We start from the raw sequence: 27,513 nt of genomic DNA, 5'->3' as shown, positions 1-27,513 counted from the left end.
GTTAAAATGAATATTAAAAAAGCTCAGATAATAACTATATGCATTTGCACAAAATAGCTTGAAGCTAGTTTTAGTTTCCCTAACACTGATATTTTTTTTATCTTTGTCTTCCTAGGGTTACCTCGGTGAAAGCCAACAATCTTCTTCAGTTGGACGGTCAAGCACTGAAGCCCAATAGACAAAGTATGTTAAGTTTTGGTTGACATTTGAGAAGGCAAGAAATTGTAGTTTTGCTGAAAGCACCCCCCCATTCACATCGACAGGGCTGCAGGGGAACGGGTCGAGTGCTTCAAGTACCTCTGTGTCCGAATCACTAAGGACTTAAAATGGTCCCCCCCCCCCCCCCCCCCAAGGAGGTTGAAAAGGGGCCGAGCTCCCTGCCATTCAGGACCTCTGTATCAGGCTGTGTGAAAGAAAGGCCCGGGAAATCGTAAAACTCCAACCACCCAAGCCATAGACTGTTTGCACAGCAAGCATCAAGTCTGACACCACCAGGATCATGAACAGCTTCTATCCCATACCATAAGATTGCTAACAAAATGGTTATGCTGACTGAGTTGACCTTTGAATTGTATTATTATTTTTGCACTCTCTATGCACATTCACAGGTCCCTACAAAGTACTCCCACTGATACTCCAACACACATATAAACACGTATCCATCATTTGCTCACGCACACATAATACACATTTATACTGACTCCACTCAAACCCACTCACATACAATCATCATATATCCTGATGCCTAGTCACCTTACCCTGTAAATATCTACCTCTCGATCCAGTATCCCTGCCCATTGTAAATACGGTAATGGAACTGACCCTGTATTTAGTATGCTTACTATACTTACTTTATCATGTTCTTATTTTTATATATCGTGTGTTTTTGTTCTACCTTGTTATTTTTAGTGCTACGTTGTTAATCACTGCATTGTTGGCGTTAGAGCTTGCAAGATAGACATTTAACAGTACTTTTGTACATACGACATTCAAAACCTGAAGTTCCGTGAAAAGTGTTTCCCGAAAAAAAAGACGGGCATTGACCTACTTCCTGAAAGTCACAACGTGCGTGATGACGTCAAGATACTCACCTGCACGCTGTACCGCCAAATGGATAAACCCCTTTATGCTCTTCAGGTAGCTTTTTCAACGATTTCATTTAATGCTAAATCTGACAGCGGCAAGTGTCTAAACCACGAACTATTATTTTGAGTTGGACTTTACTGGAGTTGCTTTGACGTTTTACAGGTAGGCAATGAAAACACATTTCGAACACTTTTTCTATCTCAACAACCATTAACATTTTCATTTGAGTTCTGTCAACATGTCATATGACCGGTGGTGTAAAAATACTTAAAGTACTACATACTTAATTCGTATTTTGGGGTATCTGTACTTTACTATTTATATTTTTGACAACTTTTACTCCACTACATTCCCAAACAAAACAATAAAGTACTCCATACATTTCGAATGCTTTGCAGGACAGGAAAATAGTCAAATGCACGCACTTATCAAGAGAATATCCCAGGTCATGCCTAAAGCCTCTGATCTGACTTACTCACTAAACACATACTTTGTAAATTATGTCTGAGTCTTGGAGTATGCCCCTGGCTATCCATAAATTAAAATAAGAAAATTGTGCGTTTGGAATGTGAAATGATTTTTACTTTTTATTCTTAAGTATATTTTTGCAATTACATTTACCTTTGATAGTTAAGTATATATGAAACCAAAGACTTTTACTCTAGTGGTATTTTACAAGGTGACTTTTATTTGAGTCATTTTAAGGTATCTTCACTTTTACTCAAATATGACAATTGGGTACTTTTTCCACCACTACATATGACACTCATAGCAGCATGATAACATTTTAGTCCACAAACCATTACTGAACTGTATCCTGAAAATTGTACTGTTGGGAGTTTTTGCTAGGGAAATGTCAGTGCAATACTATTCTATGTTTCGTTAAGCACTTATTAGAAGGTCCCACTGAGTAAATTGTATAAACAGATTAGGGATTACAATGACATTGTGTCTAACTGCTCTACAATTCTTTGATTATTTGCTGACTCTGGCTGTCAAAGTAATCAATACAATATCTCTCATAACGCTTGCTTAAGAAAATAGCTTGCTAGAAGGCCTCATTGGACTAGTGAATGGTGTTCAGTCTGAAAGGGGTGTAAATCTGTTCAGTTGATAACTCTAGTGGGTCAGCCTCAGTGATGATAACGGTACAGGGGGTCCTGTCTACTTTGGGGTGACTGGGTTGAGAGGTAGCTGGTCTGTTTGAGAGAGGGAGGCCAGGCTGTCAGCTGAATGTCCCACTCCCCCTCGCCCGCCTCCTCACCCTACCCTACTGGTTCTGCCACACATGCAGGTTTCTGCCTGCCGAGGACTTTCACAACAGTTTCGACGCTGCATTCCCAAATGCCTGTGTCTTCTCTTATCTGTTGATTCGTTCAAAGCTGGCTTCATAAATCTATTCTCTAATCTACTAGTTTCACCTAAATCCAAGGTTGCTTTTTGGCCAATTGACTTTCTCAGGAATTGTCTCATTCAAACTATCCAGTCATGGTGTAACTGAAGCTAATGTCACAGGATGCACACACATTAACAGCAATGAGCATATTATTGAGTTAACAATAAATGTTTGTTTACATACGCTGGTAATTTAATCTATGTAAGTGGTCAGTAATCCTCAGCTCTTTAAAGCAGTTAATCTAAGGTTGAAGGCCCATGGTAATTAATCACATTCCCTAAGATTATAGGCCTATTGTAGTTGTAAAGCATGTTGTGAATGGTTGTACAATGTACACTATACATATACAGAAGTATGTGGACACTCCTTCGAATTAGTGGATTCGGCTATTTCAGCCACACTCGTGGCTGACCGATGTATAAAATCGAGCACACCGCCATGCAATCTCCATAGACAAACATTGGCAATAGAATGGCCTTATAGAAAGAGGTCTGTGACTTTCAATGTATCACTATCATAGGATGCCACCTTTCCAACAAGTCAGTTCGTCAAATTTCTACCATGCTGGAGCTGGAAACGTCTAGGACAAACAACGGCTTAGCCGCGAAGTGGTAGGCCACACGAACTCACAGAACGGGACTGCTGAAACGTGTAGAGTGTAAAAAATGTCTGTCCTCAGTTGCAACATTCACTACCAAGTTCCAAACTGCCTCTGGAAGCAACGTCAGCACATTAACTGTTCGTCGGGAGTTTTATGAAATGGGTTTCCAGGGCCGAGCAGCCGCACACAGGCCACTTAGTTCTAGTGAAAGGAAATCTTAAGGCTACAGCACACAATGACATTCTTGACAATGCACGGGTGCTTCCAACTTTGGGGCAGCAGTTTGGGGAAGGCCCTTTCCTATTTCAGCATAACAATGCACCCTTGCACGAAGAAAGGTCCATACAGAAATGGTTTGTCGAGCTCTGTGTGGAAGAACTTGACTGGTCTGCACAGAGCCCTGACCTCAACCCCATCGAACACCTTTGTGATGAATTGGAACGGCGACTGCGAGCCAGGCCTAATCGCCCAACATCCGTGTCCAACCTCACTAATGCTCTTGTGGGTGAATGGAAGCAAGTTCCCGCAGCAATGTGGAAAGCCTTCCCAGAAGAGTGGAAGCTGTTATAGCAGCAATGAGGGGACCAACTCCATATTAATTCCCATGATATTTGAATGAGATGTTTGACCAGCAGGTGTCTACATACCTTTTGTTCATGTAGTGTATATATTCTGCAAACAATGTAATTGTCAGTGGTAGCCTACGTAATCGCTCTTCTGAATAATTAAACTGAGACTGTAGGTGCACTGTAATCACAATGTGGCTTCTGGCTCTGCAAACCACCATTTTACATTTTTGGGCTTGCCTGTTTTTTCATGTTATTTTGGCATTAATACGTGTCACATATCAGTTTACAAACCATGTAAAATATATATATACACAGCTGAAGTCAGAAGTTTACATGCATTTAGATTGGAGTCATTAAAACTTGTTTTTCAACCACTCAAAATGTCTTGTTAACAAACTAAAGTTTTGTCAAGTCGGTTAGAACATCTACTTTCTGCATGACAAGTCATTTTTCCAACAATTGTTTACAGACAGATTATTTCACTTATAATTCACTGTCTCACAATTCCAGTGGGTCAGAAGTATACATACACTGATGTCATGTCTTTAGAAGCTTCTGACAGGCTAATTGACATCGTTTGAGTCAATTGGAAGTGTATCTGTGGATGTACTTCTGTGCGAAAAGTGCAAATCAATCCCAGAACAACAGCAAAGGACCTTGTGAAGAAGCTGGTGGAAACAGGTACAAAAGTATCTATATCCACAGTAAAATGAGTCCTATATCGACATAACCTGAAAGGCCGTTCAGCATGGAAGAATCCACTGCTCCAAAACCGCCATAAAAAAGCCAGACTACGGTTTGCAACTGCACATGGGGACAAAGATCGCATTTTCTGTAGAAATGTCCTCTGGTCTGATGAAACAAAAATAGAACTGTTTGGCCATAATGACCATCGTTATGTTTGGAGGAAAAAGGGGGAAGCTTGCAAGCCGAAGAACACCATCCCAACCGTGAAGCACGGGATGGCAGCATCATGTTGTGCGGGTGCTTTACTGCAGGTGGGACTGGTGCACTTCACAAAATAGATGGCATCATGAGGCAGGAAAATTATGTGGATATATTGAAGCAACATCTCAAGTCAGGAAGTTAAAGCTTGGTTGCAAATGGGTCTTCCAAATGCACAATGACCCCAAGCATACTTCCAAATTTGTGGCAAAATGGCTTTAGGACAACAAAGTCAAGGTGTTGGAGTGGCCATCACAAAGCCCTGACCTCAATCCTATAGAAAATGTGTGGGTAGAACTGAAAAAGCGTGTGAGCAAGGAGGCCTACAAACCTGACTCGGTTATACCAGCTCTGTCAGGAGGAATGGGCCAAAATTCACCCAATTTACTGTGGGAAGCTTGTGGAAGGCAACCCAAAACTTTTGACCCAAGTTAAACAATTTAAAGGCAATGCTACCAAATACTAATTGAGTGTATGTAAACTTCTGACCCACTGGGGATGCGATGAAAGAAATAAAAGCTGAAATATCATTCTCTCTACTATTATTCTGACTTTTCACATTCTTAAAATAAAGTGGTGGCTCTAACTGACCTAATACAGGGAATTTTTACTAGGATTAAATGTCAGGAATTGTGAACTGGAGTTTTAATGTATTTGGCTAAGGTGTATGTAAACTTCCGACTTCAACTGTGTGTGTGTGTGTGTGTGTGTGTGTGTGTGTGTGTGTGTAAGTTAATAAAGCCACATACAAACATGGTCTCTTTTTTTTGTTTTCTTGAGTAAGGCAGCTCCAAAATGCCGATGTTTTAGCCTAGCTCAGTGCTTTCTGTGGTAGTGGGGCAAGCCAGCAGAAAATACGTAAATTCAAGCCCCTTTGGTGCTGCCATAGAGTTACATTAGAAGTGCCCATCCAAGAAGGCTCATTGTCATTGGCCACAAATAAAATTACGATAAATCACATACAGTAACTTTTATTGGACTGATCATGTCAACATCATACTTTCAGGCCCTAACAATTTGTAGGCCCTAACAGTTTGTGGGCACCGTTTGTCACCGTTAAAGTGCAATTAATGTATTGTTTAGTGTTATGTACTGGCTTTGCTGGAATGCATCGCGTTACCCATCGCTCCACAAAAGCCGCGGCCCTTGCAAGGGGAACTCTGGTTGTTCCCCTCTGCAAGGGGAACAACCACTCCAAGTCTCAGAGCGAGTGACGTTTGAAACGCTATTAGCGCGCACCCCGCTACCTAGCTAGCCAATTCACATCGGTTACACCAGCCTAATCTCGGGAGTTGATAGGCTTGAAGTCATAAACAGCTGCTGGCAAACGCACAAAAGTGCTGTTTGAATGAATGCTTACAAGCCTGCTGCTGCCTACCACCGCTCAGTCAGACTGCTCTATCAAATCATAGACTTAGTTATAACATAATAACACACAGAAATACGAGCCTTAGGTCATTAATATAGTAGAATCTGGAAACTATCATCTCGAAAACAAGACGTTTATTCTTTCAGTGAAATACAGAACCGTTCCGTATTTTATCTAAGGGGTGGCATCCATTAGTCTATGTTCCTGTTACTTTGCACAACCTTCAATGTTTTGTCATAATTACATACAATTCTGGCAAATTAGGCGGCCCAAACTGTTGCATTTACACTGACTCTGCGTGCAATGAACGCAAGAGAAGTGACACAATTTCACCCTCTTAATATTGACTGCTAACCTGGATTTCTTTTAGCTAAATATGCAGGTTTAAAAATATATACTTTTGTGTATTGATTTTAAGAAAGGCATTGATGTTCATGGTTAAGTACACATTGGAGCAACGATACGCACCGCATTGATTATATGCAACGCAGGTCACGCTAGATAAACTAGTAATATCATCAACCATGTGTAGTTAACTAGTGATTATGATTGATTGATTGTTTTTTCTAAGATAAGTTTAATGCTAGCTAGAAACGTACCTTGGCTTACTGCATTCGCGTAACAGGCAGTCTCCTCGTGGAGTGCAATGTAATCAGCTGGTTAGAGTGTTGGACTAGTTAACTGTAAGGTTGCAAGATTGAATCCCTAGAGCTGACAAGGTGAAAATCTGTCGTTCTGCCCCTGAACGAGGCAGTTAACCCACTGTTCCTAGGCCATTGAAAATAGGAATGTGTTCTTAACTGACTTGCCTAGTTAAATAAAGGTGTAAAAACTAAATTAAAAATCGGACAAATCAGTGTCCAAAAATACCGATTTCCGATTGTTATGAAAACTTGAACTCGGCCCTAATTAATCGGCCATTCCGATTAATCGGTCGACCTCTGGTCTCAATCCGTGTTTTCTTTTACATTCCAAAATACCTGAAGATTGTTGGCATGCTTGGGCAGTGTACTGTGAAGATTTCCGACTATACATTGTGGTGGAACTATGCCTAATGTAGTAAAACATTAGCCATAGCTCAGCAACCCCCACTTGCACTGAAAGCAAGCTTCCCAGTAGTAGAGCAACAGTGGTTTGCTAGGTTGATGTAAACTTGAGAAGTACAATATTTGCTCTGCTAGGAACATGACACGTATTTGCCCCTGCGTGCTAACCTAGTGCAGCTGGGGCCTACTGACTGAAGTGCGAGTGATTGTTTACCTGCTGTAGGAGCGCCTATTCTTAAGAGGTGTTTGCTTTTTTGCAGGCCTCTAGGAATACTATGTGGGTTTTTTTTTACTCTACCTCTATTTTCCCCAGGTCTATTAATAATTCATGATTCAGTATGGGTCTGTGTTAGGTAAAGTAAGCGGAGTAAAAACAGGGAGGCTATGCAGCTGTTCTGATCCTACTTCCTTATTACTACCAAAGTCGCACAATAGAGAATGCCCCCTTGGTCCTGCAATTTACCTTTGAAGGCCTTCAAATTACAAATCTCTATTTAACCCCTCCCTCCTCTTCCCCAACCAAATTGGGGAGATGGGTAGAAATAAATATCATGCATTATTATGTGGAGATGCAATCTAAACCTTGTACTTCCTCATCACAAAGCACAATGACAGTGGTCTATATAAAGAGACCTTTGCTAGGGCCTTTGGTGAAGTAAACACTCTTTTAATTATTAATAGCCCAGTGTACTCATACCCTCTGGTAACCATAGTACCAGGCATGACTAATCCAGTCCCATAACCTGGGCTTCCATGGGAAAGTAGTACCTGACTGAGCTCACGCCAGAATGGGAATATCCTTCCTCTCAGTGCATAGGCCTATACCATCAACATCGGATATATGATTATGAAATAGCTTTTGCAAACTGTAGAGGCTAGGTGTCATTTGGAGACCACCTCTGTCTCTTCTGTGTCTGGACAGTATGGACAGTATGGGGACTGGGGGGTATCAGAGACGGTGGCTTGCTTAGATAAGGTGTAAAGCTCGCAGGGACAGACAACCATGTGCTTAGTACAGCTTCAGTGTGTCAGCTGGACAGAGCAGAGGTGACTCGGTCATATTCTGTCAGCCGGTTGTTGTTGAAACCAAACAGGACGTTACTGATTTGTCATGAATCTGAAACAGGCTCTGAAACTGGTCAGTTATTCGGTGACACCATCGGTAAGTGGTCTCTCTTGCAGGGGGTTATATTGTATCTGGAAAATCAAGTCCTCTGTGAAATTGCTAAATCTAATTTTATAGTGTGGTGTAAACATTTAATCAGTTTATCCATTTTGGGGTGGTTTTACCAGTCTTGTCTACCGTCCGTGTCACCACCATTTAAGCTAACCATTAGGTTAGGGAAGTGTTTAAAGGCTTATGTACTGTTATGATCAAACAATGTGAGTTTCCTGGCTGTAACGCCCCCTTAGTAATATGATAATGTGTCTACATGAGTATGTTATTTCTCAAGTCTTGTTTAAGTTTCACATACAACTGTTTATCTGATGACTGGACTACAGTGACTCACATACTGTAATATTTTCCATCTGAACCTTTTTAATTAAGGTGTTTCATCTTTTCCACGTGGCACTATATAGAGTTTCACACTGGCAAAATTGGTTCCGCCTTAAATCCCTGGCAACAAAGGGGCAATAGAAAGTGCTGGAAGGGGAGGAGCCTCTCATTGATCCAGGTGGGATTTGTTTCTGCTAGGTGTTTTTACCCACAAAGCTATAGTGCTCAGGACCCTTAGCTATTGATAATCCACATTTATTTGATTTGAAGCACAGGGTCTTTAATTTCTTGGCCTCCAACATGGATTATGACATGGAATAAAAACCAGGGTGTTTTTTGAGTAGAGGTAATGTGAGGAAGCCACAGGTGTGTGTGTTGCTAGGCTCAACTCCCAGTGGGGAATGGAAGTGAGGTTCAGAGAAGAAGTGGTGAGTAAAAAGGACGCAGCTTTTATGGTCTTTTATGAAAGGCAGGAAAGTACCTGAAGATTTTGTTGCTTCCTTTTTAAGAAAGTGTGGCCTTTTTGATCTTGTCATGTAGGCTTTACTGTGTTATCTTTTTACTTTCACTCTCCAAGCTTATCTACTTCCTATGTCTGAAAGAGTTAGCCTTGTTATGGCTGGCTAGCCTCCCTTAGTATCATGCAGCCTAGTAGGTAAGAACCTAACGTAGCATGTGTAAATTAAACGCCTCTTCCTGTTCAAGACGAAGAGAAAAAAAACTGTTGGGGGAGGTTCTCTTCTGCACTGCTCAACCAATTAAGTAAATGTGAAGGAGGAGTTCAGGTGGAGTGTTGTGACGTCCAAAAGCAGAAGTGACATCACAGGCTCTCTTTCCTTTTCCCCTGAAAACCGGAGGCATCCGGTTGCATTCGCCCCCGCTGAGGGTCAGCAGGTAAAGGTTATTTCTAACATAGAGCATCTCCCCTGGAATAGCCAGGTGGGGGATGAATATACTTGGTGGTCAGGGAAAGGCTTGGTTTATTCCTCATGTTGGGGCCAAGGCCAGCACACTGGCTATAGGGTGGCATTAACTGGGGCTGCCCTTGCCAATTCTGTTACACAAAGTGTTTTCCTGTGCTGGTGACCTTTTCGGCTGTTAAAGTATACATATACCGTAGTAATTGTCAAGTAGGATTATGCAGAACGTTGGGCAATTCTGTGTAGATTTCTTGATAATGTAACCTATTTGTATTATTTTGGGCACAAGTGAGTTTCAGCAACCAAAGCCAAGATTGTCGATTTGTCAGAATCCCAAGCAAAATACACTCATGAATGCTTGTTCACTACCCTTCTTTGTTAATGTTGTAGTCATGGAGACAGACATGTTTTCAGGAATAGTGACACTGATTAGACTGTAGAATGATAGCGTCAATGATATTTGCATACTGGCAGTCGGCCCCAGTCGGCCCGCAGATGAAAGGTGTCCACCGGAGGATGCATGTCAACTATATCCTATTTATTCATTTAATTCTATTACAGTAAAATACTTGACCCATGATTAAAACTATGTTGCTCTAGTGTCATTTTTAAAGATAAACCACCGTAATTTGGAGTCCTTACTTATCATGGGATGATCAAATAGTTGAAGAGCTGTGGGACTGCTGATATCGTCCTTCAGCCTAACGTTAATTAGACTGTTGTAAGAAATTATACTAGGTTAACCCTTAGCCCAAGTATTTTTGATCATAAACATACCATCTATAGCATGTATTCCACCTGCTACTCCACCATTAGTAAAATACTAGTGATTTATTGAGGATGCTTGTCCTCCTCAGTGGCTACCTGGCCATGTCTGTCTCACCTTGTTGACTGTTCTCTGACCTGTATGTTTGTCCTGACCCTGTAGGACAGTTAACAAAAGGGCAATTCCATGGTAACGGAATTATGCTGAGACTCAGATTTTTCACTTTAAAATGGATACCTAACAAAAACGATTGATTTTTAAAAGTTTAGCAAACTGCTAAACTCTATGCACAAGGACTACTTTTAACAATTTCCACAGACTATTTTACAAATGCCCATTTACAGGAAGAACTATGCAGGTACAAAGTTTGGTAACAGAATAAAACTGAGAGAGATTTTAACATAATTATTTTACCTAACTTTGCATCTGCATAATATTTCCAGTAAATGTTTTTGTAATTGATTTACTGTGTAGGTTGTTCAAAGTAGTCATTGTGCATAGTGCTGTATGGTTTGTTAGACTTTGAAATCAATCATTTTTGTTTGGCATACATTTTAAATTGGAAAATAAGTCTCAGCATAATTCCGTTACCGTGGAATTGCCCACAGACATCTAACACTCATCTCATTGCAACAATGCCTGTTCGTGTAATTGAACCTATGTAGAGTAGTAGGAACATGCACAATATATTTCCAGTATGTATGTTATTGAGTCAGACAGATGGTCAAGCATACACAGAATTTCTGATTTGTAAAAGTCGTCTTCTGGTTACATTTAATTTCCGATGCTGTAAATGTGTATTCTGCAGTAGTGTACATTACAACTTTCTTTGTCCCAATACATTCATTTGAATAAAGTGTGTGTGTGGGGCAAGGTTTCACACATCTCTGCAATACTTCTCTTGTCCTTCAGGGTAGTCCATCTTGCTGTACCAGTTTATGCAACTAGTACTGTAGTAGTAGGATACTTAAGCAATAAGGCCCGAGGGTGTGCGGTATATGCCCAACATGCCACGGCTAAGGGTTGTTCTTATACGCAACGCGGAGTGCCTGGATAAAGCCCTTAGCCGTGTTATATTGGCCAAATACCACAAACCCCCCGATGTGCCTTATTGCTATTATAAACTGGTTACCAACATAATTAGAGCAGTAAAAAATACATGTTTTGTCATACCCATTGTATAAGGTCTGATATACTATGGCTGTCAGCCAATCAGCATTCAGGGCTCGAACCACCCAGTTTATAATATCAGAGATATGACCTGCAATGTTGTTTAGTTTTGAAATTAGATGTGGAATGTGTTCAGTATGTTAGTGTGGCACTGTCGTCGGTTCATGAATGTCCTCTGTTTGTATCCGGAGGCGTGTTCAATTGGATGAGGCTCGAAAAACATTGCAGATAGAAATTCATTGTGTAGCACAGACATAATTCTCTATTCCATATGACTAGAGAGCCATGGAGAACAACTCTAGTCAGCTCTATACATTGAGTTTCTACCTGCAGCGTTCTATAACGTTGCACCCCATTGAACAATGCCCTGGTGTCGGATGTCACAGCAAGGGCGGCCAGATGCGTCTCTCACTTTGTGGCCCCTCCCCCGTACCTGTCAGAGGAATGGAATGAGACAGGTGAGAGCACGCTGCAGTCGGCTCATTTTGACTCCTCTCCTCAGTCTCACAAACAACACAGTGGGGCTTGGCAACTGTCAATGTAAGGACATGAAACAACTGCTGCTTCTGTTGTGATACAGTTGCTGGAGTTTATTCATGTTATGGTTTGTTGATGGTAAATGGAGAATGTCTGTGCTTTGCGATTGGTTTTACATGTTGTAATAGGTTTGATGTTGTTTTTCAGAAACCAGAGATGGAAGAATTAATGATATGGGAGCAGCATACTATAACACTAAGCAAAGTAAGTGTATCTTTTGTTGTTTTGTCAGTCAGCATTTGATGATATACTTTGATGTGGACCTAAAACACAACAGCATGTAGTTACAGACAGTACTTTGACATACTCAAGGTGTACCGATAGAAATACTGAACCACTTCAATTGGAATGGACTTCTAAGCGATCAACCGCTGTGGCTAACTGCAGAAAGTTTGAGTAACAAAGGCACGCCCTACTGCTCCCTGTAACTCTTGGTACAGGTCAGGTGACACACTTCAGTGCTGATGGAATGTGCTCTCCCTGCCTCTTTCCTACGTCCCTTGTTCTTTATCACCCTCTCTTTTTCTCTTGCTTTTTCCATCACTCGCTCTCACTGCTTTCTCCATCTCTCTCACCTGCTCTTTCTTTCATTTTGTTCTCTCTCTCCCTCTTTCTCGCTTATCACCCACCCTCCTCCTCTTGCTATGGCAGGATTCCAAGATGGGGTTTGGCTTTGCGATATCAGGGGGCAGAGACAAGCCGAACCCAGACTCAGGGGGCACAGCTGTGATGGTTTCAGATGTGGTGCGGAACGGACCCGCTATGGGACGGCTGTTGTAAGTGGCCTACACCCTACAGCTATACCCTTCAGGCATACAGGCACATGCCTCTAAGGGTTTTACTTGAGGGTATATACAGTAAACTTACACACACAACCAAACACATCCAAACTTAAAATTGCATGTCTTTGATCCATAGGAGTGCTCTATTACCTTGTTTTACCTCTCGTTCCTCTCCAACAGCGTCAGAGATCAGATCGTCATGGTCAATGGAGTGTCCATGGACAATGTCTACTCTACCTTCACCATCCAGAACCTTAAGTCATGTGGCAAAACAGCCAACATAGTGAGTAGCCTTATTTACTGTATTGTTAAGCATGGTTGGCTCTTCCATCTTCGTGTGATTTGTGAGCAACTCCAACCCCAGCTTATTGCTGTGAGAACATAATTTCAGTCCACTTACCAGACAAAATATAGGTAATACAGGTCTCTCTCTCTCTCTCTCTCTCTCTCTCTCTCTCAGACAGTGAAGCGTCCTCGTAAGGTCCAGCTCCCAGCCAGCACCAGACCGTCGCGTGCCGCCTCCCACTCCAACCTGCTGGATCAGGACCCCCCACGGAGGATCCGACGCTACTCTGATGGCTCCGACCAGGCCCGCACCCCTGACCACTACAGCGCTCGTAGCACTACCTCCGATCGCAACGGGACCGCTCACGCCCTGCCACTTATGTCAGGGTACAAACGGCTGCCACACCAGGACTTCCTCGACAAGCCAATCAAAACCACCCTGCTGAAGAAGAAACTCACAGATGGTAAGGATGAATAACATCTGGGTTGTGTTCATTAGGCCACGCCGCAGCAAAAGGTTTCAAATCGTAATCACAGATCGGGCGTGATTGTATAGACAAGTGAATTCAAGGCCTCCGTTACAACGATTTCATGTTGCCTTTCTCTTCCTGTTCCAGAGTATGGACTGAAGTTGGGAAGCCAAATCTTCATCAAACACATGACTGAGACGGGTCTGGCTGCCAAGGAGGGCACTCTGCAGGAGGGAGACCTCATTCTCAAGGTCTATATGATATTTCATCACAAAACATTGCATCTTTGCTTTGTACATAGATATGATTCTATACTGGGACCATAAACCAGAATGCTTTTGATGACAGATTTTCCTGCTGTTTTAATTATGTCTGTTTTCGTCAATGTCATGGTATGAAGCCAAAGGACGATTTCCGCATTCTGTGAACTTTGAAGTTTTTCTACTTCCTGTCCAGATCAATGGGATGACAACAGAGAACCTGTCCCTGCTTGAGACCAAGCACCTGGTGGAGAAGTCCCGGGGGAAGCTGACCATGATGGTCCTGAGAGACGACCGCAAGTTCCTAGTCAGCATCCCCGAGGTGGATGACAGCGCCCCCAACAGCGAGGAGGACCGCCGTAGCCACAGCAGCTCTGAACTGGAGGGTGAGGGAGCAAGGGCAAAGGGGAAAGACAATTGGGACAGTAGTGTATGAGTGAGAGAATGTAGCATCAGCACCTCAGGATTGGAAGGGGGATGGTGGCAAGAGGGGGAAGGAGAAAAGGAGGAAAGTAGTAGATGAGAGATATGAATGTAGAGTCAGAAGCAGCTCCAGAAAAGCAAAGTATACGTTGGTTCAGCTGCTCCAGTATGTGATTCCTCAGTGTTTTAATGGCTTTCCTCTGATCTCCTCAGACATTTCAGACCTGGATACAGACATCCCCACTCCTAGAAACAGAGTGTCACGCTCCGCCACTAGAGAACGACGCACACGCAGGTAACCTCACCTGAAACATGTTTATTTCAACTATTCTGATCTACTTCTAGTATCTTCGTATTGAGACGTCTGCACTTGATCCAACATTTCCTTAAGTGACAAGTCTCCTTTTTACCTACGGTTGAAGTCGGGAGTTTACATACACTTAGGTTGTAGTCATTAAAACTTGTTTTTCAACCACTCCACAAATTTCTTGTTAACAAGCTATGGTTTTGGCAAGTCGGTTAGACATCTACTTTGTGCATGACACAAGTAATTTTTCCATCAATTGTTTACAGACAGATTATTTCACTTATAACTCACTGTATCACAATTCCAGAAGTTTACATACACTAAGTTGACTGTGCTTTTAAACAGCTTGGAAAATTCCAGAAAATTATGTCATGGCTTTAGAAGCTTCTGATAGGCTAATTGACATCATTTGAGTCAATTGGAGGTGTATCTGTGGATGTATTTCAAGGCCTACCTTCAAACTCAGTGCCTCTTTGCTTGACATCATGAGAAAATCAAAATAAATCAGCCAAGACCTCAGAAAAAACATTTGTAGATGTCCACAAGTCTGGTTAATCCTTGGGAGCAATTTCCAAACGCCTGAAGGTACCACGTTCATCTGTACAAACAATAGTACGCAAGTATAAACATCATGGGACCATGCAGCCGTCATACCGCTCAGGAAGGAGATGCGTTCTGTCTCCTAGAGATGAACGTACTTTGATGCGAAAAGTGCAAATCAATCCCAGAAAAAAGGCAAAGGATCTTGTGAAGATGCTGGAGGAAACAGGGCCAAAAGTATCTATATCCACAGTAAAACGAGTCCTATATTGACATAACATGAAAGGTCGCTCAGCAAGGAAGAAGCCACTGCTCCAAAACCGCCATTAAAAAGCCAGACTACGGTTTACAACTGCACATGGGGACAAAGATCATACTTTTTGGAGAAATGTCCTCTGGTCTGATGAAACAAAAAATAGAACTGTTTGGCCATAATGACCATTGTTATGTTTGGAGGAAAAAGGGCAAGGCTTGCAAGCCGAAGAACACCATCCCAACTGTGAAGCACGGGGTGGCAGCATCATGTTGTGAGGGTGCTTTGCTGCAGGAGGGACTGGTGCACTTCACAAAATAGATGGCATCATGAGGCAGGAAAATTATGTGGATATATTGAAGCAACATCTCAAGACATCAGTCAGGAAGTTAAAGCTTGGTTGCAAATTGGTCTTCCAAATGGACAATGACCCCAAGCATACTTCCAAAGTTGTGGCAAAATGGCTTTAGGACAACAAAGTCAAGGTATTGGAGTGGCCATCACAAAGCCCTGACCTCAATCAAAATGTGTGGGTAGAACTGAAAAAGTGTGTGAGCAAGGAGGCCTACAAACCTGACTCAGTTACACCACCTCTGTCAGGAGGAATGGGCCAAAATTCACCCAACTTATTGTGGGAAGCTTGTGGAAGGCTACCCAAAACATTTGACCCAAGTTCAACAATTTTAAAGGCAATGCGACCAAATACTAATTGAGTGTATGAAAACTTATGACCCACTGGGAATGTGATGAAAGAAATAAAAGCTGAAATAAATCATTCGCCCTACTATTATTCTGACATTTCACATTCTTAAAATAAAGTGGTGACCCTAACTGACCTAATACAGGGAATTTTTACTAGGATTAAATGTCAGGAATTGTGAAAAACTGAGTTTAAATGTATTTGGCTAAGGTGTATGTAAACTTCTGACTGCAACTGTACGTATGATGAGGCTTTCTCTCTCGGTTCTGTTGTAGAAGAGCTGAGCAACCTCCTCTAGTAGCTAAGTCTCGTGACCAGTCCCCGGTGCGTTCGACACTGTCCCGGCCTGCTGCTAAAGCCTACCCCTCTCGCCGAGGTCAGTCCAGAGACGAGGGTCTCAACTCCTTCATAAACATTGGCCCATCCCACTCGTGTGTAATCTGTACCGTGTCGAGCTTGACCTGAACTGTGTGTTGTTTTTCTCCAGCCCCCTCAGAGTCCGAGTCTGACCGCAGTGCCTCACCCCCTCTTGTCAGGAAGGACAGCCCAGACATAGCCGACAAATACAGGTGGGTTCAACCTCAAACCAGACACTGTTGTTTCAATGTTTTGAGATCTGTGTTTCATTGAGGTGTTTTTCTTTCTTGCTGTAGAACTCTTTCAGGGGTGTCCATGCTCCCCAACCCCAAAGCCTTACCTGCCGTCCTCGACTGGGCCGCCCCACGTCCTTCCCGTCCCTCCTCCGCCTTGCGAACTCGTAAAGGTAAACGCACAACATAGGCAATAGGGAAATCTCATCAAATGGCACATTCTCGATGAGTGGATCATAATGATAATAACATGTTCTCTCTCCTCCCCTGTTTCTCTCTCTGTGCAGTGGTGTCAGAGTCGGACTCGGACCGCAGTGCCTCGCCACCCCCTAGAAGAGGAGAGAGTTCCAGAGTCACAGAGGACCACTCCAGATACAGAGTGCTCCCTGACCTGCCCCACCCTGGGACACTGAGCGCCTCCCCCATCTCCATTCGTCAGGATCCCCCCCGACGGGTCTCCTCTCCTGTCAAAGCCCCACCTCCAGGTCAGTAACAATACCTCAACAATTGCCTCAACTTCCACAACAGGAATACCTTGACATAACATTATAAGTACATTCAAAGGAAGTAGAAAGGGCCACATAATTGGAGCATTACCCTTGCTCTCTCCCCAGACTCTGAGACTGAGTCGGACAGCAGCTCCGGGCCCCCCCAGAGACAGGGCACCACCCACAGGCAGGACACCCGGAGCAGATACAGGTACAGATGAGGCCTAACACCTAACTTGTGCTAACTCAAATCAAATTTGATTTGTCACATGCGCCGAATACAACAGGTGTAGTAGACCTTACCGTGAAATGCTTACTTACAAGCCCTTAACCAACAACTCAGTTTTAAGAAAAATAAGTGTTACGTAAAAAATATAAAACTAACATAGTTAAAGAGCGGCAGTAAAATAACAGTAGCGAGGCTATATACAGGGGGTACCGGTACAGAGTCAATGTGCGGGGGCACCAGTTAGTCGAGGTAATTGAGGTAATGTGTACACTACCGTTCAAAAGTTTGGGGTCACTTAGAAATGTCCTTGTTTTTGAAAGAGAAGCTCATTTTTGGTCCATTAAAATAACATCAAATTGATCAGAAAAACAGTGTAGACATTGTTAATGTTGTAAATGACTATTGTTTTATTTTGAATTTAATTTAAATTGAAAAAAAAAAGGAATATCTACATAGGCGTACAGAGGCCCATTATCAGCAACCATCACTCCTGTGTTCCAATGGTATGTTGTGTTAGCTAATCCAAGTTTATAAGGCTAATTGATCATTAGAAAACCCTTTTGCAATTATGTTAGCACAGCTGAAAACTGTTGTGCTGATTTAAAGAAGCAATAAAACTGGCCTTTTTTAGACTAGTTGAGTATCTGGAGCGTCAGCATTTGTGGGTTTGATTACAGGCTCAAAATGGCCAGAAACAAATAACTTTCTTCTGAAACTCGTCAGTCTTTTCTTGTTCTTAGAAATTAAGGCTATTCCATGCGAGAAATTGCAAAGAAACTGAAGATCTCGTACAACGCTGTGTACTACTCCCTTGACAGAACACCGCAAACGGGCTCTAACCAGAATAGAGGAGTGGGAAGCCCCGGTGCACAACTGAGCAAGAGGACAAGTACTTTCGAGTGTCTAGTTTGAGAAACAGAAGTCCTCAACTGGCAGCTTCATTAAATAGTACACACAAAACACCAGTCTCAACGTCAACAGTGAAGAGGCGACTCCGGGATGCTGGCCTTTCTCTGAGTTCTATTGTCTTCCTCCTCCCTCACTCTTCTATTCCAGAGCCACTCCTTTAGTAGCTGTGGAGCCCCAAGTGGAGCCCCCCAAGTGGAAGGCCCCCAGTGTCACAATGAGCAAACATGCTAAGGGTGCGTTGTGTGCATATTGACAATTACTTACGTGTAACTTATAGCCTATATTATTGCTCATGTTTGGTATGTTCATGATTTGTTTTTGTTTACCTACAGTACAAAACAAAAGTTTGGACTCCTATTTATTCAAGGGTTTTACTTTATTTTTACTATTTTCTACATTGTAGAATAATAGTGAAGACATCAAAACTATGAAATTACACATATGGAATCCTGTAGTAACCAAAAAAAAATGTTAAACAAATCAAAATATATTTTATATTTAAGATTCTTCAAAGTAGCCACCCTTTGCCTTGATGACAGCTTTTCCCACTCTTGGCATTCTCTCAACCAACAGTCTTGAATGAGACACATGCTGAGCCCTTGTTGGCTGATTTTCCTTCACTCTGCGGTCCAACTCATCCCAAACCATCTCAAGTGGCGCAGCAGTCTACGGCACTGCATTTTAGTGCTAGAGGCATTACTACAGACCCTGGTTCGATTCCAGACTTTATCACAACCGGCCGTGATTGGGAATCCCATAGGGCGGCGCACAATCAGCCCAGCATCGGGTTAGGGTTTGGTCAGGGCAGGCCGTCATTGTAAATAAGAATTTGTTCTTAACTGACTTGCCTAGTTAAATAAAAGGTTGGGTGATTGTAGAGGCCAGGTCATCTGATGCAGCACTCCATCACTCTTCCCCTTCGTCAAATAGTCCTTACACAGCCTAGAGGTGTGTTTTGGGTCATTGTTTTGTTGAAAAACAAATGATAGTCCCACTAAGTGCAAACCAGATTGGATTGCGTATCGCTGCAGAATGCTGTGATAACCATGCTGGTTAAGTGTGCCTTGAATTCTAAATAAATCACAGACAGTGTCACCAGCAAAGCACCATCACACCACCTCCTCCATGCTTCACGGTGGGAACCATACATGCAGAGATCATCCGTTCACCTACTCTGCGTCTCACATAGACACGGCGGTTGCAACCAAAAATGTCAAATTTGGACTCATCAGACCAAAGGACAGATTACCACCGGTCCGATGTCCATGTCTTGTGTTTCTTGGCCCAAGCAAGTCTCTTCTTATTATTGGTGTCCTTTTAATAGTGGGTTCTTTGCAGCTATTTGACCATGAAGGCCTGATTTCATGCAGTGTTCTCTGAATAGTTGATGTTGAGATGTTTGTTACTTGAACTCTGAAGCATTTATTTTGGCTGCGATCTGAGGTGCAGTTAACTCTAATGAACTTATCCTCTGCAGCAGAGGTAACTCTGAGTCTTCCTTTCCTGTGGCGGTCCACATAGCGCTTGATGGTTTTTGTGACTGCACTTGAAGAAACTTTCAAAGTTCTTAATTTTCCGTATTGACTGACCTCCATGTCTTAAAGTAATGATGGACTGTTTCTCTTTGCTTATTTGAGCTGTTCTTGTCATAATATGGACTTGATATTTTACCATATAGGGCTATCTTCTGTATACCACCCCTGTCTTGTCACAACACAACTGATTGGCTCAAACGCATTAAGAATGAAAGAAATTCCACAAATTAACTTTTAACATGGCACACCTGTTAATTGAAATGCATTCCAGGTGACTACCTCATGAAGCTGGTTAAGAGAATACCAAGAGTGTGCAAAGCTGTCATCAAGGCAACGGGTGGCTACTTTGATTCTATTTGTGTTATTTCATAGTTTTGATGTCTTCACTATTATTCTACAATGTAGAAAATAGTAAAAATAAAGAAAAACCCTTGAATGAGTAGGTGTGTCCAAACTTTTGATTGGTACTGTATGTGTGTGTGTCTTGCCATGTCCACAGGGCGCTCAGGATCAGAGTCGGAGGCAAGTTATGCAACCGTACCTCGACGGGAATTTGCAGACAGTGGAGGCTCCAGTTCCCAGGGATCCAAGGACAGTTACAGGTAATGCTGACAGACGAACACACCACCCCGTTAACAGGAGAATGTGATGAAACTGGCCAAGATAATACTGCGATGCGCAAACTTAGTTGAGGGCAAAATGGCAAGTTAAAGACGTTGGTACACATACATGTTGATTAAAAACTGTTTCAATAGCTGACTGCTTCAGAACATCATATGTTCGGTGGATAAATCCAGGATGCTAGACTGGTTGGTCTATTTGGACAAGGAACTGAATCAACATTGACACATTTAACATGCATAGTTCTGCATGCTAAGAGCACACACTGTTTGAAATCGGTCAATGTCACACTCTTGATAACCCCTTTCAGTCCAATTAGCTAGTATTTAACTACAGGATTTCTATAGTAGTTGACACGATAAGGGCATTGTATTGAGTATGATTGTGCTCTCCTCTCTCTCTCCCAGAGCTCTGCCTGAGATGCAGTCTTCTCCAGCTCCAGTAGTGAGACAGGACCCCCCTCAACGAGGCATGACCCCCTCCAGACCAGTCTCAGGTCAGTGTCCCTCCTATGAAAGATGGGCACTGTCTAGTAAGATGGAACTTGTTGTTGGAAGTCTGTGTCCTCATCCTCTGTGTTTTTGCTCTCTTCAGATTCCTCTGAGTCAGACCGTGCACCTTCACCCCCTCGGAGGTCTGGGAGTACCGATGTGGAGAGCAACCACAGGTAAAACACTAGAAACCACTGTAGACAACCAGGTAAAGAACGGACAGTTTAATAAACCACCACAAACAAAAGGAATGCACACCTCCAAGAAACATCCTCTGTGACAAGTCATGTCAATCTGATCACAAGTGTGTGTCTACACTTCCACCTTCTCTGACCTCTAACTCACTTATTGTGGAAATGTCAGTGAATGGTATCTCTTCTCTTGTAGTGTTCCACGCAGAGCCAATGGAACTGTCCGCTATGGGATATCAGTGAAGAGCAACCCTCCAGCCTACTGTAAGTACCAACTCTCTTGTATCAGCTCTCCAATGTCCTCTTTATAACGTATTAGTAACTCTGTGGATGGAAGGAAGGTCTTAACTGTTATTTCCATTTCAGCCAAGACCGAGGAACCCATCTACTCCTTACCCCCAGACTCCATCCCCACACCTAACTTGGGGTAAGTTGATTTATTTATACCCATACAGTATAGCCTTAGAAGAAATGTCAAATATAAAACATGTACAACCCATTCACAATGCAGACCACCATAAGTGATTTATTTGTTCGGTTTTCTATAGTCTATTGAATATGACTGGACAATGCTCCTTTTAATAAATACTCCTTTTGATCTGTACTATCTTCTCTCAGATACAGCTCTGATCTGAACACAGTGTCGTTTGTGAAGGAGGGCAGCGTAGGCCTGAGGCTGGTGGGGGGTAATGACGTGGGCATCTTTGTTGGGGGGGTTCAGCCCAACAGTCCTGCCCATGAGCAAGGCATGAAGGAGGGGGACCAGATCATGCAGGTGAGACTCACTGTTGCGGTCACCACCGGTACATGGTGTGCAGGCTTTTGTTCCTGCCCAGCACTAACACATCTGATTCGATTAAGATCTATATTAGTTAATTCAGTTTTTTTCTATGCCGTGCTGAAGCAAAAGCCTGTGCACACTAGCTCTCTGGGACAAGTGTTAGTGTAAATCAGCACTTCAGTGGTCACTATCTACAGTACAAGTATATGCAACACATCTCTCACCCACTTATGGGCTATGGTCTTGTTCTAGGTAAATGGGGTGGACTTTGGTCATTTCAACCGTGAGGAAGCTGCTATGTTCCTGATCAACATAAAGAGAGGGGAGCCGGTGGACATCCGTACTCAGAACAAGATGGACAGTGAGTATAACGTCCTTAAAGGCAGAAGTAGGTGCAGGGGGGGAAGATTTGTGGTTGATTTCAGAGGACTTGCCCGTGTGATAATTACTATGTAATAACTCCACCCAGTAACAAATAAGGTACATACAAATTATTAAATGATTCCTAAATGATTCTTCATCTCTTGTCAGTATACAAGAAGATACTGAAGTCCAACTTGGGAGACTCGTTCTATATCCGGACCCACTTTGACAACGAGGCAGAGGGCCACAACAGCCTAGCCTTCACCAGGGGAGAGGTGTTCAGGGTGGTGGACACCATGCACAGGGGCAAGCTGGGGAAGTGGCTGGCTATACGCATGGGCAACGACCTGCACGAGCTGGACAAGGGCACCATCCCCAACCAGGCCGGGTGAGTTGAGACTAGAATGAGTGAGTTATTGATTATATGATTGGTTGGATTTGGATGTTAAAAGATAAACGTTAAAAGATATATTAGGTTACAAAGGATGACATCTGATGGCAACGTATTTCCAATTTGTATACTTATGCTGCATTTACACAGTCAGCCCAATTCTTATATTTTACCCAATTATTGGCAAACGAGTGATCTGATTGGTCAAAAGAAAGAAAAGATCAGAATTGAGCTGCCTATGTAAACGCAGCCTCATACTGTCATTAGGGTAGCAGTAATTCTACAATCATTCTGTCTCTCACCCAGGGCTGAGACACTGGCCAGTATGGAGCAGGCTCAGAGGGCCAGTGGAGGAGGAGGGGATCGCCAGGTCTCAGGGCCCAGGGCAGAGTTCTGGAAACTACGGGGGCTTAGAGGGGCCAAGAAGAACGTCCGCCGGACCCGCGACGACCTGCTCCAACTCACTATCCAGGGCAAATTCCCAGCGTACGAGAGAGTTCTGCTCAGAGAAGGTTATATTACATAATAGTTCACATAATAGTCAAACACTTTTAAACATTTTGTATTGTGAATCAACACATGTACGTGGACCCATGTTTATCTCCAGCTAATTTCAAACGGCCAATCGTCATCTTGGGTCCTCTGAATGATGTGGCCATGGAGAAGCTGGCCAGAGAGATGCCTGATGAATATGAGGTGGCAGAGATGGTTCCTCGTAGTAGTGGAGCAGACAGCGCTTCTACGGTCATCAAGCTGGACACAGTCCGAAGGATTGCAGAGAAGGTGATGAAACAAACTGGGATGATGTGACCTGTTGTGGTGTGAGACAGATGTACAACTATATGCTTGTTTGAATCCAGGACCAGAATGGCAGACATGCATAAAGATGGCGGCTCCCATGTACTTACCACAAATGCTTCATTTTCTAAGTTTGCCGTATTATACTGTACTCTCCATTACTCTTTTTTTGTATCCGCATTAGAAGTTAACTCTAGCTCCAAGACGGCGACAAATCGAGAGAAAGAAAACAAGTAGATTGTGCTGGTTTATTGGCACATTGAACCATGTCGCGCACCGTAGATTAAAAACTCTGTGGGTATTGCTAAAACAATTACGTAATATCTGAATTCCTCCATTTATGCACCTCACAATTGAAGAACAATGCCTAATTGTATGTTTCTTCTCGCCTCTGTGTCCAGAACAAGCACCCTCTGCTGGACATTACTCCTACTGCAGTGGAGCGTCTGAACTACATCCAATACCACCCCATGGTGCTGTTCCTGGACCCACACAGCAGGAAGGACGTCAAGGTCATGAGGCAGAGGATGTGCCCCAACTCCAACAAGAGCTCCAGACGCCTCTACGCACAGGCCCTCAAGATGAGGAGGCACTGCGGACATCTGTTCGCAGGTAAACACACACACCTGTGTTATCAAAACACATACAGTTGAAGTCGGAGGTTTACATACACCTTAGCCAAATACATTTAAACTCAGTTTTTCACAATTCCTGACATTTAATCCTTGTAAACATTCCCTGATCTTAGGATCAACACTTTATTTTAAGAATGTGAAATGTCAGAATAATAGTAGAGAGAGTGATTGATTTATTTCAGCTTTTATTTCTTTCATCACATTCCCAGTGGGTCAGAAGTTTACATACACTCAATTAGTATTTGGTAGCATTGCCTTTAAATTGTTTAACTTGGGTCAAATGTTTCGGGTAGCCTTCCACAAACTTCCCACAATAAGTTGGATGAATTTTGAGATGGTGTTCTTCGGCTTGCAAGCTTCCCCCTTTTTCCTCCAAACATAACGATGGTCATTATGGCCAAACAGTTCTATTTTTGTTTCATCAGACCAGAGGACATTTCTCCATGTGCAGTTGCAAACCGTAGTCTGGCTTTTTTTATGGTGGTTTTGGAGCAGTGGCACCTTCCTTGCTGAGCGGCCTTTCAGGTTATGTCGATATAGGACTCGTTTTACTGTGGATATAGATACTTCTGTACCTGTTTCCTCCAGCATCTTCACAAGGTCCTTTGCTGTTGTTCTGGGATTGATTTTCTTTTTTCACACCAAAGTACGTTCATCTCTAGGAGACAGAATGCGTCTCTTTCCTGAGCGGTACGATGGCTGTGTGGTCCCATGGCGTTTATACTTGCGTACTATTGTTTGTAGAGATTAACGTGGTACCTTCAGGTATTTGGAAATTGCTCCCAAGGATGAACCAGACTTGTGGAGGTCTACAATTTTTTTTCTGACGTCTTGGCTGATTGATTTTTATTTTTCCCATGATGTCAAGCAAAGAGGCACTGAGTTTGAAGGTAGGCCTTAAAATGCATCCACAGGTACACCTCCAATTGACTCAAATGATATCAATTAGTCTATCAGAAGCTTCTAAAGCCATGACATCATTTTCTGGAATTTTCCAAGCTATTTAAAAGCACAGTCAACTTGGTGTATGTAAACTTCTGACCTACTTGAATTGTGATAAAGTGAATTTTAAGTGAAATAATCTGTCTGTAAACAATTGCTGGAAAAAGTACTTGTCATGCACAAAGTAGATGTCCTAACCGACTTGCCAAAACTATAGTTTGTTAACAAGACATTTGTGGAGTGGTTGAAAAACAAGTTTTAATGACTCCAACCTAAGTGTATGTAAACTTCCGACTTCAACTGTACATGTTGTTTTTGCTCTTAAGTAGTTTATCTGTTAAAAAAGGTCAAGTGGTTTTATAGTTTTATTCATAACTATGTCCCATCATTCCCATATTTCCCAGCTCGTATCGCCCTCCAGCCCAGCTCTAATGTGTGGTATGAGACTCTGAAAGACAAGATCAGACACCAGCAGGCCAAACCTGTCTGGGTCTCAGAAGTCACGGTAAGACAGACAGATCCCAGCTCACAGTCAAACTGGGAATTTGCTCTCAATGAATTACCTGGCAGAATAAAGACTAAAGTAAATACATGTCTGTGTGTTTAGTTGGAGGGAGGCGGAGAGGAGGAGCTGGATGCGTTGGACCGGACTCATTCGGACTACCTGAGTGCTGCCAGTGACCTAGAGGACACGGATGGAGAGGCGTTTACAGACGGAGAGGTCTACACTGACAATGAGGACCTGGAGGAACCATTTGACTCCAGCAACCAGCCCCGGATATCCAGGCCCACCGCTCTGGCCCGCTCCTCAGAGCCTGCTGCCGAGTACCACAGCCCCGATCCATCCCCCGAGCCTCTGGGAGAGGTCCCACCCCTGATGCATGTGCCTGAGCCCAGGTCGACCCGTCGTCCATCTGACAGCTCTCCTCACGATGTCGTCACTGATGACACCCCGTCCTATCATAGCTTTTCAGATTCGGACTTCAGCGCCATTGACCCGGCTGTTCTGACCACCCACTCGGATGAACACCCTGACTTCATAGCCCCTAACCCCAGAATCTTTGTCCCTGAGCCCCCGTCAGCCGAGCTGCTGCCAGAGAGCCCCCCATCCGTCACAATGTCAGTCATAGAGAAGAAACTCCAACAGGTACTGATGGGAATATCTCAGTCCATCATATCACTAAACTCTTACAGATCTCCCATAAGCTCTTAGTTTACTTCCAAAGGCTCAAGTACTCTGTTAACTTATGTCTCCGGTGATTTTGACCCATGACTACGTTCCCTCTTTCAGACCCATATGGCAGAACCTCAGGAGAGGAAAGCTTCCCCATCATTCATTGTGTAAGTGAAGTAGGCCTATATCTGATCATATTAATATGTGTGACGGTGTTTGTTTAATTGGATAATCATCAAAATCCATGTCTATAAACCAACCTTAGCAACTTGAAAGTGAGAAACTACTTCTAGTCCAAATTGTTCCGTCCAAGTTGAGTAAGACTGACGAGACAGAAAATGATGTGTCTTTCTCTTCTATCTCCTCATATAGGTTGGCTCACCACCAGGCTGTCCAGACGAGACGCACTCAGATCCGAGGCAGTGACAGCTCCGATGACAATGACGAGACTGAGGACTTCGAGTGGGGTCCAGCTACAGAACTTTAGATTAGAAAACACAGTTCCAGGACTACAAAACAAGAATGCTGGAGCACACCATTCCAGAACTACAACTCTAATGCACAAAGTTCCAGAACTGCAGAACTACAGTTGTAGCCCATACAGTTCCAGAGCACAGACTTTGCCTCTTAAATGGGAGATGTGAAATGCTCTCAACTTCAGCCTTTGAGGATAACTTTTGGAGAGGTAGGTTGGAGGGCAACTGTCAGACCTGCCTTTAGACATGGGAATTCAGGCAATGGCTTCTGTAAACAAGGGCTCACACCTTTCTAAATGCCGAATTCCAAGAGTGGAAGTTAATTTTAATGGAAATTCTAATAAAAACCGCAGGGTTTGGTACTTGCAGTAAAGCAAACATTTTATTTGTATTGCATGTAACTTTTTAAAGAATGCTATTTTTGATCAAAACTTTTGAGATTTTACCAACACGGGCAACTTTGATGTCAAGGATGTCAATTGAACTAAAAGCTGGAATCCTTAATTGAAACAATAACAAAGCAGTCACACTGCCTATGTTTTGGTAAAAAGCTGAGGGATGATGGGCCTGGAGAAATGTAACAACTGTCAAATTCAAAGCAAGCACTATGGACTGACCATCCATGATATCAGAATTATAGTTTTAACCCTGTTTTGAGGCTACACAGTGTTTGTTTACAAAAATGTGATGACAAGCTTAAATTTTGGGTTCTGATGGGGTACGACAGTTGAACTAAAGCTCATTAGGCATTTATAAGTTATTCTTCAAGAATCAATGCATATAGATAGCTACAGCATTCATTTATAAGTCCAATTATGTAGCAACTAAGGATTCAAGCTTTCATGAGAACTGCTTCAAAAACGGTTATGGACATTCACAGGACACTAAATATATCAAAGCTCCATTTTCTAAATTATGATTCATTTGTAAAGAGAACACATTTTGTTCATTAAATATTACAGATCTGGTGAAAAAA

At 42.8% G+C, this 27,513-nt stretch overlaps 1 protein-coding gene across 7 annotated transcripts; it reads left to right on the top strand.

The window, feature by feature from the left end:
* Nucleotides 1-1,046: 1,046 nt before the first annotated feature.
* tjp3 (tight junction protein 3) lies at nucleotides 1,047-27,513 on the top strand. Of its 7 annotated transcripts, XM_090235471.1 has the most exons (30): nucleotides 7,745-8,174; nucleotides 8,594-8,688; nucleotides 12,051-12,107; nucleotides 12,555-12,679; nucleotides 12,866-12,968; nucleotides 13,146-13,434; nucleotides 13,588-13,691; nucleotides 13,897-14,086; nucleotides 14,337-14,418; nucleotides 16,199-16,299; nucleotides 16,411-16,492; nucleotides 16,577-16,686; nucleotides 16,801-16,998; nucleotides 17,128-17,212; nucleotides 18,287-18,372; nucleotides 20,174-20,276; nucleotides 20,703-20,791; nucleotides 20,890-20,962; nucleotides 21,174-21,241; nucleotides 21,344-21,404; nucleotides 21,596-21,752; nucleotides 22,011-22,119; nucleotides 22,290-22,509; nucleotides 22,819-23,024; nucleotides 23,120-23,295; nucleotides 23,712-23,922; nucleotides 25,292-25,392; nucleotides 25,495-26,034; nucleotides 26,179-26,228; nucleotides 26,434-27,513. In XM_090235471.1, the coding sequence occupies exons 3-30, from the start codon at nucleotides 12,060-12,062 to the stop codon at nucleotides 26,546-26,548; spliced, it is 3,882 nt and encodes a 1,293-aa protein (XP_090091597.1). In that variant the 5' UTR covers nucleotides 7,745-8,174; nucleotides 8,594-8,688; nucleotides 12,051-12,059; the 3' UTR covers nucleotides 26,549-27,513. The 7 variants fall into 7 exon arrangements, with proteins under 7 accessions (XP_021459380.3, XP_021459378.3, XP_090091597.1 ...); XM_021603705.3 differs by lacking the exons at nucleotides 7,745-8,174; nucleotides 8,594-8,688 and adding an exon at nucleotides 1,047-1,248; XM_021603703.3 differs by lacking the exon at nucleotides 8,594-8,688 and having other exon boundaries at nucleotides 7,740-8,174.

Source organism: Oncorhynchus mykiss, chromosome 5, assembly GCF_057628025.1.
Source record: "Oncorhynchus mykiss isolate SJ-2025 chromosome 5, ASM5762802v1, whole genome shotgun sequence".
Classification (NCBI taxonomy): domain Eukaryota; kingdom Metazoa; phylum Chordata; class Actinopteri; order Salmoniformes; family Salmonidae; genus Oncorhynchus; species Oncorhynchus mykiss.
The sequence above is the reverse complement of the archived record's forward strand: the minus strand, read 5'-3'. Positions and strand labels throughout refer to the sequence as shown.